This window comes from Cheilinus undulatus, linkage group 18, assembly GCF_018320785.1.
Source record: "Cheilinus undulatus linkage group 18, ASM1832078v1, whole genome shotgun sequence".
Lineage (NCBI taxonomy): Eukaryota > Metazoa > Chordata > Actinopteri > Labriformes > Labridae > Cheilinus > Cheilinus undulatus.
This window is the reverse complement of record NC_054882.1, coordinates 44,191,023-44,207,741: the sequence shown is the minus strand read 5'-3', so window position 1 is coordinate 44,207,741 and position 16,719 is coordinate 44,191,023. Positions and strand designations below refer to the sequence as shown.

General features: G+C 46.2%; 1 protein-coding gene across 3 annotated transcripts; it reads right to left on the bottom strand.

Annotated features, from left to right (window-relative positions):
• Positions 1 to 677: 677 nt before the first annotated feature.
• Positions 678 to 16,460, bottom strand: LOC121526442 (protein YIPF7-like). 3 transcript variants are annotated; one of them, XM_041813036.1, is made up of 6 exons: positions 15,133 to 16,460; positions 12,649 to 12,771; positions 12,133 to 12,278; positions 10,104 to 10,249; positions 9,813 to 9,994; positions 678 to 1,205 (listed from the first exon to the last, which is right to left on the bottom strand). In XM_041813036.1, exons 2-6 carry the CDS (start codon positions 12,768 to 12,770, stop codon positions 1,043 to 1,045), a joined length of 759 nt encoding a protein of 252 aa, XP_041668970.1. In that variant the 5' UTR covers position 12,771; positions 15,133 to 16,460; the 3' UTR covers positions 678 to 1,042. The 3 variants fall into 3 exon arrangements, with proteins under 3 accessions (XP_041668970.1, XP_041668972.1, XP_041668973.1); XM_041813038.1 differs by lacking the exon at positions 15,133 to 16,460 and adding an exon at positions 12,391 to 12,499 and having other exon boundaries at positions 12,649 to 12,720; XM_041813039.1 differs by lacking the exon at positions 15,133 to 16,460 and adding an exon at positions 12,391 to 12,544 and having other exon boundaries at positions 12,649 to 12,701.
• Between the last annotated feature and the right edge of the window lie 259 nt (positions 16,461 to 16,719).

Here is a 16,719-nt window from a genome sequence, read left to right as displayed (position 1 = left end):
GACCACGGTGTTTCTGGATCCTGGTCACATATGGCTTCTTCTCTCCATGATCAGCTTTAACTGTCATTGGTGGATGGCACGGCCAACTGTGTTGACAGACGATGATTTCTGGAATGTTCCTGAGCCCATGCAGTGATTTCACTACAGAATCACAGCTGTGTTTTAATGCAGCGCCACCTAGGGCCTGAAGATCCTGAACATCCAACATTGACCTTTGGCTAGGAAATGCTCCTTTAGACTCAGTCATGTTACTGAACTGTTGCTCCTACAGCTTTTTTTCAATAGTACCACACACTTTTCCAGCCTGTTGTTGCCTTGTCCCTACTTTCTGAAGTGTGTTGCTGCCATCAAATTAGAATAAAAAATATTGCTTCATGAAATGGCAAAACATTTCAGTGTCAGCATCTGATATGTTGTTTTGGTTGTGCTGGGTTTATGAGATTTGCTAATCTTCTCATCCTGCTGTAATTTTACACTATGCCCCAACATTTTTGGAACTGGGGTTGTATTAAGTTAAAAAGTGATTTCTGCACATTTACACATCCTTGCTTTGGACATTATACTTTATGAGAATGAACCTTGCATCTCCATAATAACCAAATAAAAAACTAACTCGTTCAAATACAAGTGCAGAATAGACTTTAATCACACACAGTGAATATAATCTTGGAGTAATTTATCAAGATTTCAAAATGACACCATCAAACCAGCAGGGATTTGTCATTTCACAGGAGCACAGACATCTTTATTCATAGAAGTGTTGCTTGAATATCGCATGATAACACAACAAGTAAATCAGACCTTGATATGTGAAGTGATGTACAAAAAAAAAACATTATACATTTCAGTTTTCTTTGCAAGAAAATTGATTCCATTTGCATATAGCTAAGGGTCTAAAATAGAATTATCCACCACATCCCCCTCAAACCCCTCTGAGTCTTTCCTTTTTTAATCAGGTCCAGAGCTCCAATCTCACTGAATGTTCAATAGAAGAAATACAAATAAAACTAAGCATTGGGGCATAAATAAAGGTTTGTTGTTACTAAAACACAGTTAGAAGAGCAAAAAGCCCATAGAGTAGAGCACAAGGATAAGCCACCAGGAGCTGCTGACCCTCCATCGCAAGTGTGGAGCTGAAGATCTTTGAGGCTGAAAAACTACACCAACAGATCCCCAACAGGGCCAGAACTGTGCCAAGGACATCTCTGTGGAGACAAAAAGGTACTGCTATCAGTAAACCTCACCTTTACTCTGAAAGACTTGTAAACCACAGAATATTAGAAACCCGCTACGTTAAGTTGTTTTTTAAAGCTGGCGTGACAGATGGACTGTTTCGTATCCATTGCGTGGATATATCTCTCATTCATCTGGGAAACCTCCAATACAACCATTTTGGCAGGGCAGGACTTTCCAAAATGTTCTAGGATTGTCACGATCCCTGTCTGTCAAGTTCATTTTCCACTTTTATGTTTTTCGCACATTCATGTCTGCTTTATTTTTGCATGTTCTAATTTCTCTTTTCTGTTTTAGATTGATCACGCTCCACTCACCACGCCCCGCCTTTTCCTCGCTGACTCTCCTTACCTCTTGTGTCACTCACCTCGTCTCCTCCCTCTCCTGCTCTCTGCCCTGCACGCTGCTCCTCACACCGGTCCTGCATCACTAATTAGTCATAGTATAATACTCACCTGCTCACTGTCCTCCTTTGTTTGTCTGTTGACCTTCTCAGTCTCGAACCAGCACTCTTGTTTACTCTCGTCTAGTTCTACTGATCTCGACCTCGTCTGCCTTACCGACTCTGCTCCAGCCTGCTCCCTGAATTGTACCTCTACCTGTGAGTTTTTGGATTCCCTGGTTTGACTTCGGACTGTATTAAAGATTCTGATTTTTGCTCCACGATCACCTGTCTCCTGTGTCTGCATTTTGGGTCCTGTTTGTCTGTGTTCAGTCCATGGTTCATGACAGAACAGACTAACCAGAATGGACCCAGCAGACTCTGTCCGTCACGCTCTGAAGGTCCAGGGCCAAAGGATCACGCAGCAGGAAGAGCAGCTCTCCTCCATGCACTCCTACATTAAGGAGATGAGTATGCACCAGGAGGCGCTGATCCACAGCCTGAGCGCACAGCTGAACTCCCTCACTCAGCTGCTTCACAGAGACAGCAAACCTGCCACTGATTCTGTCGTCACTCCTGCCACGCTTCCTGCTCCAGACACCGAGCCCTCGCCTGCTCCGCCTGTGTCTCCCTCCGCGCTGCAGCTCTGCCGAACTGAGAAGTTTTCTGGTGATTCCGGTGATGTTAGGCCATTCCTGACCTAGTGTGAACTCCATTTCGAGCTCCATGCCTCAGCCTTCCCCTCAGACCGAGCCAAGGTAGCGTATATCCTGTCCCACCTCTCTGGATGCGCTGCAGCTTGGGCCACAGCGGAGTGGACGTGCAGATCAGCTGTCTGCTTGTCTCTGGCTGCCTTCACTCAAGCTCTCCAGCAGGTGTTCCAACAGACCTCCCCAGGGCATGAAGCTTCTCACGCTCTCCTCAGGCTGAAGCAGGGGAGACGCTGCGTGGCCGACTTCGCCATCGAGGTCTGCACTCTGGCCGCTGAGAGCGGCTGGAACCCTGCTGCCCTCACAGACGCCTTTTTCCAGGGGCTCTCGGAGCCCATCAAGAATGCCATGATCACCATCGATCTTCCTGCAGAGCTAGATCCACTCATCGCCCTCGCCATCAAGATTGACCATCGCCTGTCAGAAAGGGAGAGAGAGAAAGGACGTCTCACCTACCGTGTGTCCCCTCCACGGAGTTGGAGGAGAGACTCCGCCAACCTCTCTGCACCGAGTCGACCACACCCCTCTGCCCTCGTGCCTCCGGGTCCCACCGCCGAGGAGCCCATGCAATTGGGCCGCACCCGCCTATCCCTAGATGAGAGGCTCCGCCGACAGAGGGATGGGAGATGTTTTTATTGCGGCCAATTAGGTCATGTCATGAGTGTCACGTTAAGGCCGCCCTGTACCCCAAGAGACAACAACTGCCGGTGAGTGAAGTCGTCACGGTGAACACAGTTAATCACATCCGGCCCCAAACAGAACTAATTTCAAATCCCTACAGTATCTCTGTGTCCGCTCTAATTGACTCTGGGGCAGAAGCTAACCTGATTCACTCTCGTCTCACCAGGATTCTAGCGTTGAACCTGTTTAGACTCCCCCGTCTCTTGGAGGTGAAAGCCGTAGATGGCTCCCTGCAGGGCAAGATAACACATCGCACTCAGACAGTCCAAGTAAAGCTCCCAAACTCGCACACTGAAAGGATCAGTTTCCATGTTTTTCAGGGCATGTCACATGATGTTATTCTTGGTCACCCTTGGTTAGCGCTACACAGCCCCCAGTTAGACTGGGTCACAGGACAGATCCGGGGATGGGGGGAGAAATGTAGAAGTGCCTGTTTTTTTAAAAGGACAATCATTGAACCAGCTAACCAAAACCTTGATCTCGTTAACGCTCCCTCCTGCTACCGTGACTTAGCCGAGGTTTTTAGTAAAAGCAGGGCAACCTCTCTCCCACCGCACCGTGATTATGACTGTGCCATCGACCTGGTGCCTGACTCCTCCCCTCCCCGGGGAAGACTCTATTCTCTCACAGCACCTGAACCCACCGCTATGGAGAGCTACATCCAAGATTCCCTCGCTGCTGGGATCATTAGACCCTCCACCTCTCCAGCAGGGGCAGGCTTCCTCTTTGTAGATAAGAAGGATAAGACCCTTCGCCCATGTATTGATTATAGAGGTTTAAACAATGTTACAGTCAAGAACCGGTATCCTCTCCCACTAATCTCCACTGCACTTGAGCTTCTTGATGGCGCCAAGGTTTTTACCAAGTTAGACCTCCGTAATGCTTATCACCTTATCAGAATCAGAGAAGGAGATGAGTGGAAAACTGCCTTTAATACGCCTGCTGGTCACTACGAATATCTAGTCATGCCTTTTGGCTTAACCAATGCCCCCACTGTCTTTCAGAATCTTGTTAATGATGTCTTGAGAGAATATTTCAACATTTTTGTCTTTGTGTACCTTGATGACATCTTGATCTTTTCTCCCAATGAAGAATCTCACAGACAGCATGTCCGTTTGCTCCTCCAGAGGCTGCTGCAGAATCAGCTGTTTGTCAAAGCTAAGAAGTGTGAGTTTCACAAACCCACTGTGTTTTTCCTGGGGTTTGTGTTCGCTGAGGGAGAGATAAAGATGGACCCTGATAAAGTCACAGCTGTAGCCAGTTGGCCCACTCCCAAGTCCCGTAAGGACGTTCAAAGGTTCCTAGGTTTTGCTAACTTTTACTGCAAATTTATCCGTAATTACAGTGCTGTAGCCTCACCCCTGCATGCCCTCACTTCTCCTCACAGGCCATTTGTCTGGAGCCCAGAGTGCCAATCTGCGTTCAGGGTCCTAAAAGAGCACTTCACGACAGCCCCTGTCCTAACTCTTCCAGACTCCAGCCAGCAGTTTATTGTAGAGGTAGATGCCTCTGATGTCAGAGTTGGTGCCATATTGTCCCAGATGAGTCCCATAGATGGTAAATTGCACCCATGTGCCTATCTGTCAAAGAAATTGTCTCAAGCAGAGCGTAATTATGACGTAGGTGACAGGGAGCTGCTGGTGGTAAAACTGGCTCTGCAAGAGTGGAGACATTGGCTGGAGGGAGCCACTCACCTGATCCAAGTTTGGACAGATCATAAAAACCTCGAGTATCTTAAGACGGCCAAGAGGTTAAATGCCTGGCAAGCCAGGTGGTCTTTATTTTTGACAGATTTAGTTTCACTATTACTTTTAGACCTGGCTCCAAGAATGTCAAGCCTGACTCCCTATCTCGCTTATTTGACTCTGCTAATTTTAACTCTCCGCCCAAGTCCGTGTTATCCCCCTCTTGTTTTGTTTCCACACTGTCGTGGGAGATAGCTGACTGAGTCAGGGAAGCTTTAGATCAGGTCAAGAGCCCCCCAGATTGTCCCGAGGGGAAATTATTTGTTGTACCTGAGTTAAGGGGTGCAGTAATAGGTTGGACTCACACACTCAAGACCTCATGTCACCCTGGCATCTCCAAGACTCTATTCGTTATCGCTCAAAGATTCTGGTGGCCTAACATGAAAAGAGAGGTTACTGAATATATCAATGCATGTACCATCTGTGCCACCTGCAAATCTCCCAAACAGAAATCAGTGGGAGAGCTTAGACCTTTACCTATTCCTAAGAGACCCTGGTCACACCTCTCCATGGACTTTGTCACAGGACTGCCCCCGTCTGCAGGTAACACCACAGAAAATGGAAAATGGTACATTTTGTTCCTCTGCCAAAGTTGCCCTCAGCCAAAGAAATGGCCGAGATCATGCTTAATAATGTGTTCAGACTCCATGGTTTCCCCACAGACATTGTGTCTGACAGAGGACCCCAATTCATCTCCCGCTCTTCAGGTTTCCACGCCCACACTAACGGCCAATCTGAGCACCTTAACCAGGAGCTGGAGACAGGTTTGCGCTGCCTTGCTTCCCAGGAGCCTTCTTCATGGTCTGAAAAATTAATTTGGTTGGAATTTGAACACAACACCCTACCTACCTCTTCCACTGATTTTTCTCCATTTCATGTAGTGCATGGTTTTCAACCACCTCTGTTCCCCTCCATAGACTCTGAATCCACAGTCCCGTCTGCATTAACTCTGGTCCGGAGATGCAGGAGGACCTAATAATAATAATAATATCTTGAATTTATATAGCGCCTTTCAAGAAACCCAAGGATGCTTTACAGGAACACATAGACATGGACAAACTATGTGAGGGGTAGGATGAGTGTAAGGGGTGGTTTAGTGAAGACTGTAGGCTGTGGTGAACAGGTGGTGCTTGAGATGTTTTTTGAAAATGTCCAGAGATGGAGCGCTACGAATGTCTGCAGGAAGAGTGTTCCAGAGGGTGGGAGCTGCAGCACTGAAGGCTCTGTCTCCATAGGTTCGGAGTTTGGTTTTGGGCATGGAAAGTAGGCCGGTGTCTGAAGATGGAAGGTTGCGGGATGGTGTGTATGGATGGAGGAGATCAGAAAGGTACTGGGGAGCCAGAGCATGGAGAGATTTGTATGTGAGGAGGAGGACTTTGTAGTTGATATGGGACTTGATAGGGAGCCAGTGGAGGTGGATGAGGGTCGGAGTGATGTGTTGCCAGGGTCTAGTGCGGGTGAGAACTCTAGCTGCAGAGTTTTGGACGTACTGAAGCCTGTCCAGGGTTTTGCTGGGAACTCCAGACAGGACTCCATTACAGTAGTCCAGGCGGGAGGTTATGAAAGCATGAATGAGTGTTTCAGCCACAGAATCAGGGAGTGATCGACTGAGTCTTGACATGTTCTTGATATGATAGAAGGCAGATTTGGTGACAGACTTTATGTGGGACTGGAAGGAGAGGGTGGAGTCAGGATGACGCCCAGGTTTGGACCTCGGAGGATGGACAGATGGAGGTCCCCACATGGAGCATGAGATCTCCAACCTTCTGCAGCAGCGCTTTGGGGGCCACCACCATGAGCTCTGTTTTATTGCTGTTGAGTTTGAGTTGGTTAGAGGTCATCCAGGCTTTGATGTCGTGGAGGCAGTTTACCAGGGAGTGGGGAGGGAGCTGAGTGGATGGTTTGGTGCTGAGATAGAGTTGGGTGTCATCTGCATAAGAGTGGAAGCTGAGACCGTGTTTGTGAATAATCTGTCCAAGGGGAAGCATGTAGATGGTGAAAAGGAGAGGTCCAAGAACAGAGCCTTGAGGCACGCCCTGGTTAACTGGGGCGGGGGATGAGTGAGAGGTGCCGATGGTAACAAACTGTTTTCTTTGTGAGAGATATGAGTGAAACCAGGAGAGAGCTGTACCAGTGATGCCAAGATGGTGAGGCAGGCGGTCAAGGAGGACGGTGTGGGATATTGTGTCGAAGGCAGCGGTTAGGTCAAGGAGGATGAGGAGGCTGATGTGTCCAGAATCTGCAGCTGTGAGGAGGTCATTGGTTATTTTGATAAGGGCGGTCTCAATGCTGTGGTGAGTGCGAAATCCTGATTGAAGAGGTTCATGGAGCTCATGGTTGGACATGTGTTGCTGAAGATGGGCAGCTACTGCTTTTTCGAGAATTTTGCTGATGAAGGGAAGGTTGGAGATCGGTCGATAGTTGGAGAGGTCCTCCGGGTCTGACCCGGGCTTCTTGATGATGGGGGTTACTGAGGCAGTTTTGAAGGATGAGGGGACAATTCCAGATGATAATGAGGTGTTGATGATGTCTACCATGATGTCTACCATGATGCCAAGGCGGAACCTCGTCAAGAGATCTTCTGCATACAAATCTGCAGCGGACCGCAAGAGGGCTCCCGCTCCGGAATACAGGGATGGACAAAAGGTTTGGCTCTCGACTCGTCATCTGTCTCTGCGTGTCCAGTGCCGTAAGCTCGCACCCAGGTTTGTTGGTCCATTTCCCATCTCTAAGGCCATCAACCCCGTCACAGTGAAGTTAAAGCTCCCCAGGTCAATGCAGATTCACCCAGCCTTTCATGTCAGCCAAGTAAAGCCCACCAAAGACAGCGCTCTGGTCCCTCCAGCCAAGCCCCCTCCTCCCGCCCGACTCATCAATGGTGACCCTGTGTTCACGGTCAGGAAGCTGCTGGCCGCTCGTCGCCGTGGTTGGGGTCTCCAGTATCTCGTGGATTGGGAGGGTTATGGCCCAGAGGAACATTCCTGGATTCCCTCCCGCTTCATTATGGACCCCTCCCTCATCCATGATTTCCACGCTGCGCATCCTGATGTTAATGGGCCGTCGGGAGCCGGCCCTTGGGGGGGGGGGGGGCACTGTCACGATCCTTGTCTGTTAAGTTTATTTTCCACTTTTATTTTTTCTCACATTCATGTCTGCTTTGTTTTTGCATGTTCTAATTTCTCTTTTCTGTTTTAGATTGATCATGCTCCACTCACCTCGCCCCGCCTTTTCCTCACTGACTCTCCATACCTCGTGTGTCACTCACCTCGTCTCCCCCCTTTCCTGCTCTCCGTCCTGCACGCTGCTCCTCACGCTGGTCCTGCATCACTAATTAGCCACAGTATATTACTCACCTGCACTCTCACCTCCGTTGTTAGTCCGTTGACCTTCTCAGTCTCGTACCAGCACTCTTGTTTACTCTTGTCTAGTTCTGTTGATCACGACCTCGTCTGCCTTACCGACTCTGCTCCAGCCTGCTACCTGAATTGTACCTTTGCCTGTGAGTTTTTGGATCCCTGGTTTGACTTCGGACTGTATTGAAGATTCTGATTTTTGCTCCACGATCACCTGTCTCCTGTGTCTGCATTTTGGGTCCTTGTTTGTCTGTGTTCAGTCCATGGTTCATGACAAGGATGGGGATTATTTGATATGCACGTGTTATATGGGTGAGTGAATGGTACGACTTGCTGCCGCTGCTGCTAACTAACTAACTTTCATTATTTGTGGTCTTGCGGCCTAATAGGCTTTGGACCAAGCTAGTGCAGAATTGTTGAGTCCCTGATCTGGCCGTATTGGTTAATGGACAGTCTGCAGTAAATGTTTGAGTGTTTGATTTCTCTACCTGTGGCGTGTCGCTGAACTTTCACTCCTTACCTGGCTGTCCTGCTGGCTACAACCTCCATCTGTCCATTATGTGGATCAGCTGACTGGCTGTATGGTTTGTCCTCGTTTAGATTGTCCCATCCAGTGTACTAGGACCATCGACAGCCCTTCTCCAATTCACCGCTGCTGAGCTCCTCCGGCTGCGGCTCCACCTGTAGGATCCACCGCCGGTGCTGTACCTCTTCCCAGACATTGCTCTCCTTCCCTGTCGGAAATACATCCACCCGGGGTCCCATTGGAGCTTCCACACCAACGACATTAACTCCACATTGTCTACAACTCGTCATCCGCAGATAAAACCCAGGAGAAAAGGGAACTGTGGTGCGTTAGCCAACCTTGCCTGGTCAGCTAGCCATGTCACCACCTCCGATCTCAGCGACGTCAGTTTTGGACTATTCCACATCCGCTCGTTCATGGGCAAAAGACTCCTTCTCCAGGACCTCCTCCTAGACCGTAAACTGGATTTTTTGTGCTTGACAGAGTCATGGCAGCAAACCAACGACTTTTCCCAGCTGAATGAGTCTACACCACCTAGGTTTGTTTACGTCTGTAAGCCCCGCCTCACTGGTCAGGGAGGAGGTCTCGTGATAATTCACCGCGAGAACTGGAGGGTCTCGCCTCTCTCTGTCCCAACATTCAAGTCATTTGAATCACTGGTCTTACAAGTGAATGGACCAACTCCAACTGTACTAGCCACCGTTTATCATCCACCCAAACCCAACAAGAATTTTATTGATGAATTCTCCTCCCTTCTCACCCTCTGCACACTCTCCCCTAATCAATTATTATATGCAATATATGTGGATCTTTAATCAGTGCAGCTCTGTGTACATGTGGGTTACTGTTGCTACTGATTCATTTATGATACATCTGCTATTCTCTAGAAGTATGTGTGCAGTACTCAGAGTCCAAGACAAACTACCCTAAGGGGACAATAAAGTTTACAGTATGGTATGGTATTGCAACACATCATACCGTATTGTATTGTATTGCATTGCATTTTATTAAACCATGTTGTATCGTATAGTCTTTTCTGTCATCACTGCATAAGTGAGAGCCCCAGGAGGCCACCCCAGTAAACAATAAATAAATAAATAAATAAATAACATCTGGAGACGACTCTGCTTAGAGTTTTAACTCCTAAAAACAGAAAGAATAAAAGACACTGAATGGACTCACTGTAATGAGTAGAAGACGGCGAAAGCAGAGAGGGCCACCATGGGCAGGAGGCAGTAACCCAGGACACTAGCCACACATCCAAACGACACAGCTAGAGAACTCATCAGACTGAGGAGGATGTACATCCCGGTGCAGCCAGTGGCACTGGTCCCATACACATAACCGAAATGGACTTTACCAGCCTGAGAAAAGAATGAAAAAGAACTCAACTGAGCCTGCTGTATGTGACACTGGAGAGGCTGCAGAGGCTACGAGCCCATGGTCATACGCTGAGGGCATGCTGCGACTCACCATCATTAACGTGACCCCGAGTGCGATGCAGAAGAGGATGGGACCTGTCAGATCTGTTTCATTCATGATGCTGCCATCTGCTGGCTTAAAAGGGTTTAACACTGTCAGAGTCTTCTGCCAGATGTGGTCAAAGTTGATGCCAAGCTCTGCACCAAGAAAAGAAAGAAAAATCAAATGATTTGCTGGCATGCACAATAACTGAAATCCCAGAACCATCTGTCTTTGAATATGGAGACTGGATATGTCCCTCAACACGATGAAATGGTGTTAATGGGATCTATGACACACACACTAGGCCCAGTCACCACATAGCATGCCAGAACCCAATTAGCCCCCCCCCCCAAGTCCTCTGCTGGCCTTCACTCACGTTGCTGAAGGCCAAACTGAGCCTGAGTGCAGTTACCTCCTGTAAACGTCACCACGTCGTTCACCTACATGAACTTTCCGCTATCATTGAGCATCTTTTGGATGGGAAGAAGAGCAGTCTAAGAACCAGCGGCTGTTTGATCAGATACAGACCTCTAACACTCCTGGATGTTCCCCATTATGCAGACAGTGCCAAGGACTTAACAACTGTCAGAGCAGGGATAGCCAACTTTGGGTTAGGGTTTTTTTCTCATTGCTAGAGGGAGTTATATTTTTACAAATTTCAGGGCACTCTCAACAGAACAATAAGAATTTCCTCTGAGCGACAACTAACAATGGCTACTCCTTCATTTGCGTTTCAGTTGAGTACTCATATTACCTCCAACATTTCCAACAGTTTTTAAAGTGAGAGAATTTTTTTCCATTGAAACACCTGCTGCTAAAAAAAGCATGAACTGCTGAAAGCCGCCGTTCTGTTGCTGTATCACATACATGTTTTGTATTCCTCACTTATGACGGGCCATGATTGTTTATTCTCTGATTTCAGCTGCAAGTTCAATTGCCCAAATTCACCCCAAGAATGGATCTCTCATCCCGTCTCCTGTAACACTGTGGCCCCACTAGGCATTTCCAGGAGTAGATACCAGACGTGCTACGTAGCTCTGCCCACCTCCTGCTTTATTCCTTGTTTGGAATCGAACCGTCTGATTAGAAAACAACAGCACTCCATACAGTGTTATTACTAAACAGTAAACATTAACTTTGGTTTAGTGGATGAATTTACCACTGTGTAGGAGAAAAGCTGTTAAAGTGGGCCTCCTGGTTAATGCTCTGAGCATGCCCAGGATTCTTTGTGAGAAGCATGCAGCATTAAAGGGACATTTTGGTATTTTTAAATTAGGCCATATGAGGTACTTCTGTCAGGAAAGCTAGGCCACACAGCATAACAGATGGGTGCACTTCCTCAGTCTAGTTTAGTTGTTTTAGGTGAAAAATAAACCAAAATATTGTGTTGGCTCAAATGTACAATCTATCCAAAATATCTGAAGTGTTTCATTTTACCCAGAAAGCCTCTGTGTGGCACCGTGTTGCAATGCAAGCCTTGCTACGGGCTGTTCCTCCTCAGGTTATTTGATCAACTGTTTGGGTCTGTGGCTGTGACGCCAGAATAGAAACCAGTTATTTCAGCTCAGTTTCCACTTGTACAGCTGACACATTGTTCTTTTAGTAAACATATTGTACCTACTGTAGCCTGTCATGTTATCTGTCATTAGAAGAACTACAAATAATACCAACTAAAGTTTGTACATATCTAAATCATAACTGTGATATGTTTAAGGTCTAGTATTATTGGATTTCATGTGTATTTCCTGCACATTGAGAGGGAAGCTAACCAAAGTCAGATTCCTTGTTACGTAGTTGGCCAATAAGGCTGATTGTGATATCAAGTCCGCTCTGACACCTCACTATGCCCGCTGACATCTGTAGTGTCAGTAAACACGTCACTCATCTAATATGCACGTGCCTAAATGGAGGAGACGTCTATGTCGTGTTTTTGAGCTGCAACTGGATATCTTGCATTTCCCTGCCTGCGGGTGGGTTGACTCTTTCTTTACAATTTTTCATGCATTTTAAGTTTTGAAAGAGTGTAATATCTGTTTACCCTCTAGAAGGGGGGGTTCCTCTTCGGGAGAGTCCATCCCTGTGTTTTCCACAGTCCCAGAAGGCATCTGAGGTTGGTAGAACTGTCCGGTGTACTCCTGCTGCATGGAAGGATCCAGGACATCCGGCATGAAGGCCTGTGATCCCCTGGAACAACACAGAAAACATACAACCATCACAAAGACACACTCTGTGTTTCCGTGGGTCGTCTACAAACATGCTGAATTGATTTTAGTTCTCAATTAATGTTAAACCTTACTTTTAAAATCCTCATTGATCATTGCGGTATTTTTCTTTCTTCATCCAAGTGCTAACCCACTGAGTGGAGAGAAACCTCTCTGCACACACACAGCCCCAGAGCTTACATTCTTTTTAATGAGCACAAGAGCAAAGCAACAACCCACTGAATGTTTCTGCAGTAGGATAATATGTTCATGGTCAGGTGTGTATCTGATTTAAAAAGGAAGTCAAACACGAGAGGCAGAATAGAGGATGTTCCCTCAAAGTGTGGACTCACTCGTCGTAATAAGCCGGGCTTGTAGAATCGTAGTTATCGTAGTACGCCACAGTTTGACCCTGGTCGTCTATGTAATATCTGGTCTGGTAGAAGTCCTGTTCAAACTGCTGGATGTCACCCATGCTGATGAGAAAAAAAAACACAAAATAACTGTCATGCAGCACAAATGTTAGTTTTTCTAGAGTTGGAGATACTTTCTGTTCTGGCTAAGTACCTTAGCAGTTAATCTGCTTACTGACTCACTGAATGGGACAGATTTGAGCCAGTACTTGATCTAGTGACCCACTTTCTTTGTCTTTCTACTTTTTATTTTGCCTGAATGTCGCTGTAAAGTCAGAAAAAAGAGGTTTGCTGTATTACAGGCGGCGTTGATATGAACCACCAAGCAACATTTCAGTCATGAAAACATCCCTAAGTTTAGAAAAGTGAGCTTCGAATTCATGAAAATGAGGCAATAAAATCTGAGCTAGGACGATGTGAGTGTGTGAATGAGTCAAAGCCACGCCCACTCAACAGAAATACAATCCTTTAAAAGAAAAAAATCAGCCTGAATGGAGGAATCATCTGAGTGCTGTTACGACTCTCTTTGTTCAAGCCACCAGAGAAATGATCCCATTTATGTCATGACAGACATTCAGAGCTCATTCCTCATCCTGAACTATCCAGGGATTCATTATTTCTGAGTTATGTGAAGTTAAGTTTCTCCCATTTGTCTTTCTTTGTTATGTTGCTGCTGAAAACACTCCATTTCCTGATGTTTCTCTTCGAAATAAAAGTCTTATATGATAATGATCATGGAAGACATTTATTGTGATGGACTTGTTAGTGTCTATTATCAGATACTGCAGTGTTTCCCACCATTTTTCCTTGGAGCCCCCCCCCACACGCTCCTCAGAAAAGCGGAGCCCCCCAGGACCCAGGAGAGAAGAAAAAGTGACACACTGCTGCCAAAAATCAACATAGATTTTAATTGTTCCACTGATAAAACCCTAAAAAAGGTCCATGCATACTTTTCTTAACAAAAGACCTTTGTATGAACTACTTTATAACTGCTTTATCATGGTTTTAGTCAATATTTGCAAACCTATTTTTGGCAGGTTTAGAACAGACAAAGCCTCGCGCCCCCCCTAAGATCTCTGGCGCCCTCCCCGGGGGGTCCTGGACCCCAGGTTGGGAACCAAGGAGATACTGCAGTCATTTTTAGCATCACAACACTGACAGACATGAGGGATTGAACTGCTGCTGTTTGGAGAGAGAGAGTCACAATCTGCATCTTTAATCATCCAGGACTAAACAGAAGGGGAGTCTGGATTTAAACACACCTTCAGCAGGTACGGTGTTTGTTCCTGCTGCATTTGGTTCAAGTAAAAGATAGACAAGCACTCCAGCAATGACACCTGCGTGATCTCTGATCAGAGTAGCTGCCTGGCTCTGCAGCAGAGAATTTCATTTACTGTTTTCTGGCACACATGTCTCTGCTTTTAGGCCACTGTAGCTGATAGAGTTGGTAAATCTATCTCACAATCAACAAAAACAGCATGTAATGGCCGTTAACTCTCTGTGACATAGGCTAAAAGCAGACTGTAGTGAGATGCTCATTTATATCATTTACTGTAAATCATTGCAGCATCAGAGGGGTGGGCTAATGAGGGTAGGGTTAGGTCTCCATAGCAGCCTGTGATGTCATGGGCTTCTTTATTTGCTCCGCCCAAATTAAACCAAGCCAGGAAAGAGGTGGACAACTTTCTGACCATCCTAAATCAAATTCAGTCACACACAGATCTCAGTGTTTTCATCCAGCAACCCTGTTCCAGCATTTCTGTGTGTGTGTGTGTGGGTGTGTGTGTGTGTGTGTTTTTTTTTACAGGGTCTTTGAGTACAACAAAGTTAAAATTATTAGATAACCAGCCAGGAAAATATTGTCAGAATGCAATCACAAAGAAACCAGGCTGTATATTTCATATCTAGTGCTAGACTTTCCACTTTGCACCCATTTCCTGTTTGTTTCTGTCATTCAAATATCAAAGAAATTTTCCCAAATCAGCCAAATTAGAGATTTCTCTCATGTGTGTATTCACAGAGATCTGCAGTGGGTTTTGTAGTAGCATGTTTATGTTTCAGTGAGCTTTAGTGTGTTTTATATGCTGTTTTATCTTCAGTAATGTTTGTCTTAATATTTCAATGCTAGTTTTTCATTTATATTGTATGGGTGTGTCTCATACTGTGAATCAGTATTACTGCTGTTTGTTGTTTTCAGCTTTACAACACTGAAACGCTTGTTAGCACAATGAAGTCAGCTTTTTAGATTCTCACCTTGAAATGATTCCCAGTTTGTTTAGTTGTTCACATGTGAAAATATCTGCAGTGAAAAGGGTTTATGGACGTTTCATTCCCCCGTAGCCCAGTTTAAGAACCACTAATGAACAACACAGCCAGAACGTGACCTTAGATAAATAAAATGACCTCTGTGTTCAGTAAACTCACCTGTAGGAGGGTTCAGCACACAGAAAGACAGCATAGAAAGATTCCCCTCTCCCCACAGAGCTGTGTTGTCTTCAGGGCAGAGACACAGAGTGGTCCGGTCTGGTGGGATAGTCTATTAATAAGTGTCTATATTTAGACCTCCTCTCAGGGATATGACAACTGCTCAGGGCCTTTTCATTCTGCTTTAACAAAGTAGAGCTACCACAGTCTATACCTCCTCTTTCTCCATGGAACAAGAAAAAGTACAACTAAACTGTCCAAAGTTTGTTTTTAGTGCTTGAATTCCAGTTTGTGTTCACATAGGAGCCGTTCAGTGTATTATCAGGGATCATGATGCTTTTTGGGTATTCATTCACCAAGCGACTCCTCTTCATCCGTTTTCACTGCCGACCTGACGTAGTTTTCTTTTTTCTATTTTTGTTGTCATGTTAAATATATAAAAAAGGCAGAATGTTACCAACTGAACATCTGTTTGAGAGCTGAAAGACTGGCTCTTATTTCTTAATGTCCTCTGTTTTGTAAGCTGTCCCTGGATATTTGACTTTCCTTCTGGGTTTAAACTGCAGAAATGATCCATCTAACCCATCTATGTGTCTATCTATCTACCACCTCCATATGCAGCCTGGTTATCAGATATCATTACACACTGAAGGCGCTGAGGTGCATCCAGACATCACATGAGGTTTACTCGGTATCCAAATTTCCTAAATGATTATAAATCCTTGTTGGTGCATCGTAGAAACAGGATGTTTGATTTTCACAACAACAGGCAAATGCATGCAATGCTTGTCAGTGCAGTAAAAGCTGTCAGATGGGGCCTGGTTGGGGGTTTTACTGTTATTGCAAACTTTGCACATAAATGCAGCCATTGAAAAAGGGGTAACTATAGAGGATAATAATCAGGGACATTTTTCACCAAGGGTCAAAGGATCCAGTGATGCTACAGTTGCTACCAGTTGAAGCTGCAATAACCAATCCAACATTCTCTTCATGCACCTTGTTAGTGGGTTAGCCCCTACCCTCAGTGCTGGGTGAACGAGGAAAAATAAAACTTTTTTTTCTCTAAACGTCTTGCTGGGCTCCCAGTGTGCGTGTGCCGGGGGCGTGCAGGGGGAGAGAGAGCGAGCAGCGAGGTGAGGCTGGACTGATTCACTAAGGAGGGGTGCAGAGGTCAGAGGAGTGCAGGAGCTGGTGATCTGTTACACTGGTGGACTTATTAAAAATGTTCAGGGGTCATGATGGCGCCCCCCTCACCGTGGTGACCTAGGCAACCACCTATAGCCCATCGCCTCTCGCCTATACCCAGAACCGGCCCTGCGTGGGACAGTCAAGTTATGCTGGATTGGAATGCCGATGTGAAAACGGGGGCTAATCAGACATCCGCTGCAGTTTAATACATAAATGGGAAACCCTGTAAAGGACCAAGGAGTCAGGCAGAACATACTCAACTAAGCATCGCTGCTCTGCCCTGACAGAGAGGGGAAGGCAGGTTAACAACGGGGATGCAGTTTGGTCATTTTGCTAACAAGGGGGACACCCCCCCCCCCCCCACCCCTCCTGGTCTTAACAATACATGGAATCAACTTG

Excerpts from the sequence above, each read along its gene's own strand:
- LOC121526442 (XM_041813036.1), bottom strand. The coding sequence starts at position 12,770 with ATGGGTGACATCCAGCAGTTTGAACAGGACTTCTACCAGACCAGATAT. Across the intron at positions 10,250-12,132 it reads GGAACCCCCCCTTCTAGAGG|AGCTTGGCATCAACTTTGAC; the intron begins GTAAACAGATAT and ends TTCTTGGTGCAG. Across the intron at positions 1,206-9,812 it reads GCCGTCTTCTACTCATTACA|AGATGTCCTTGGCACAGTTC; the intron begins GTGAGTCCATTC and ends TTGTCTCCACAG.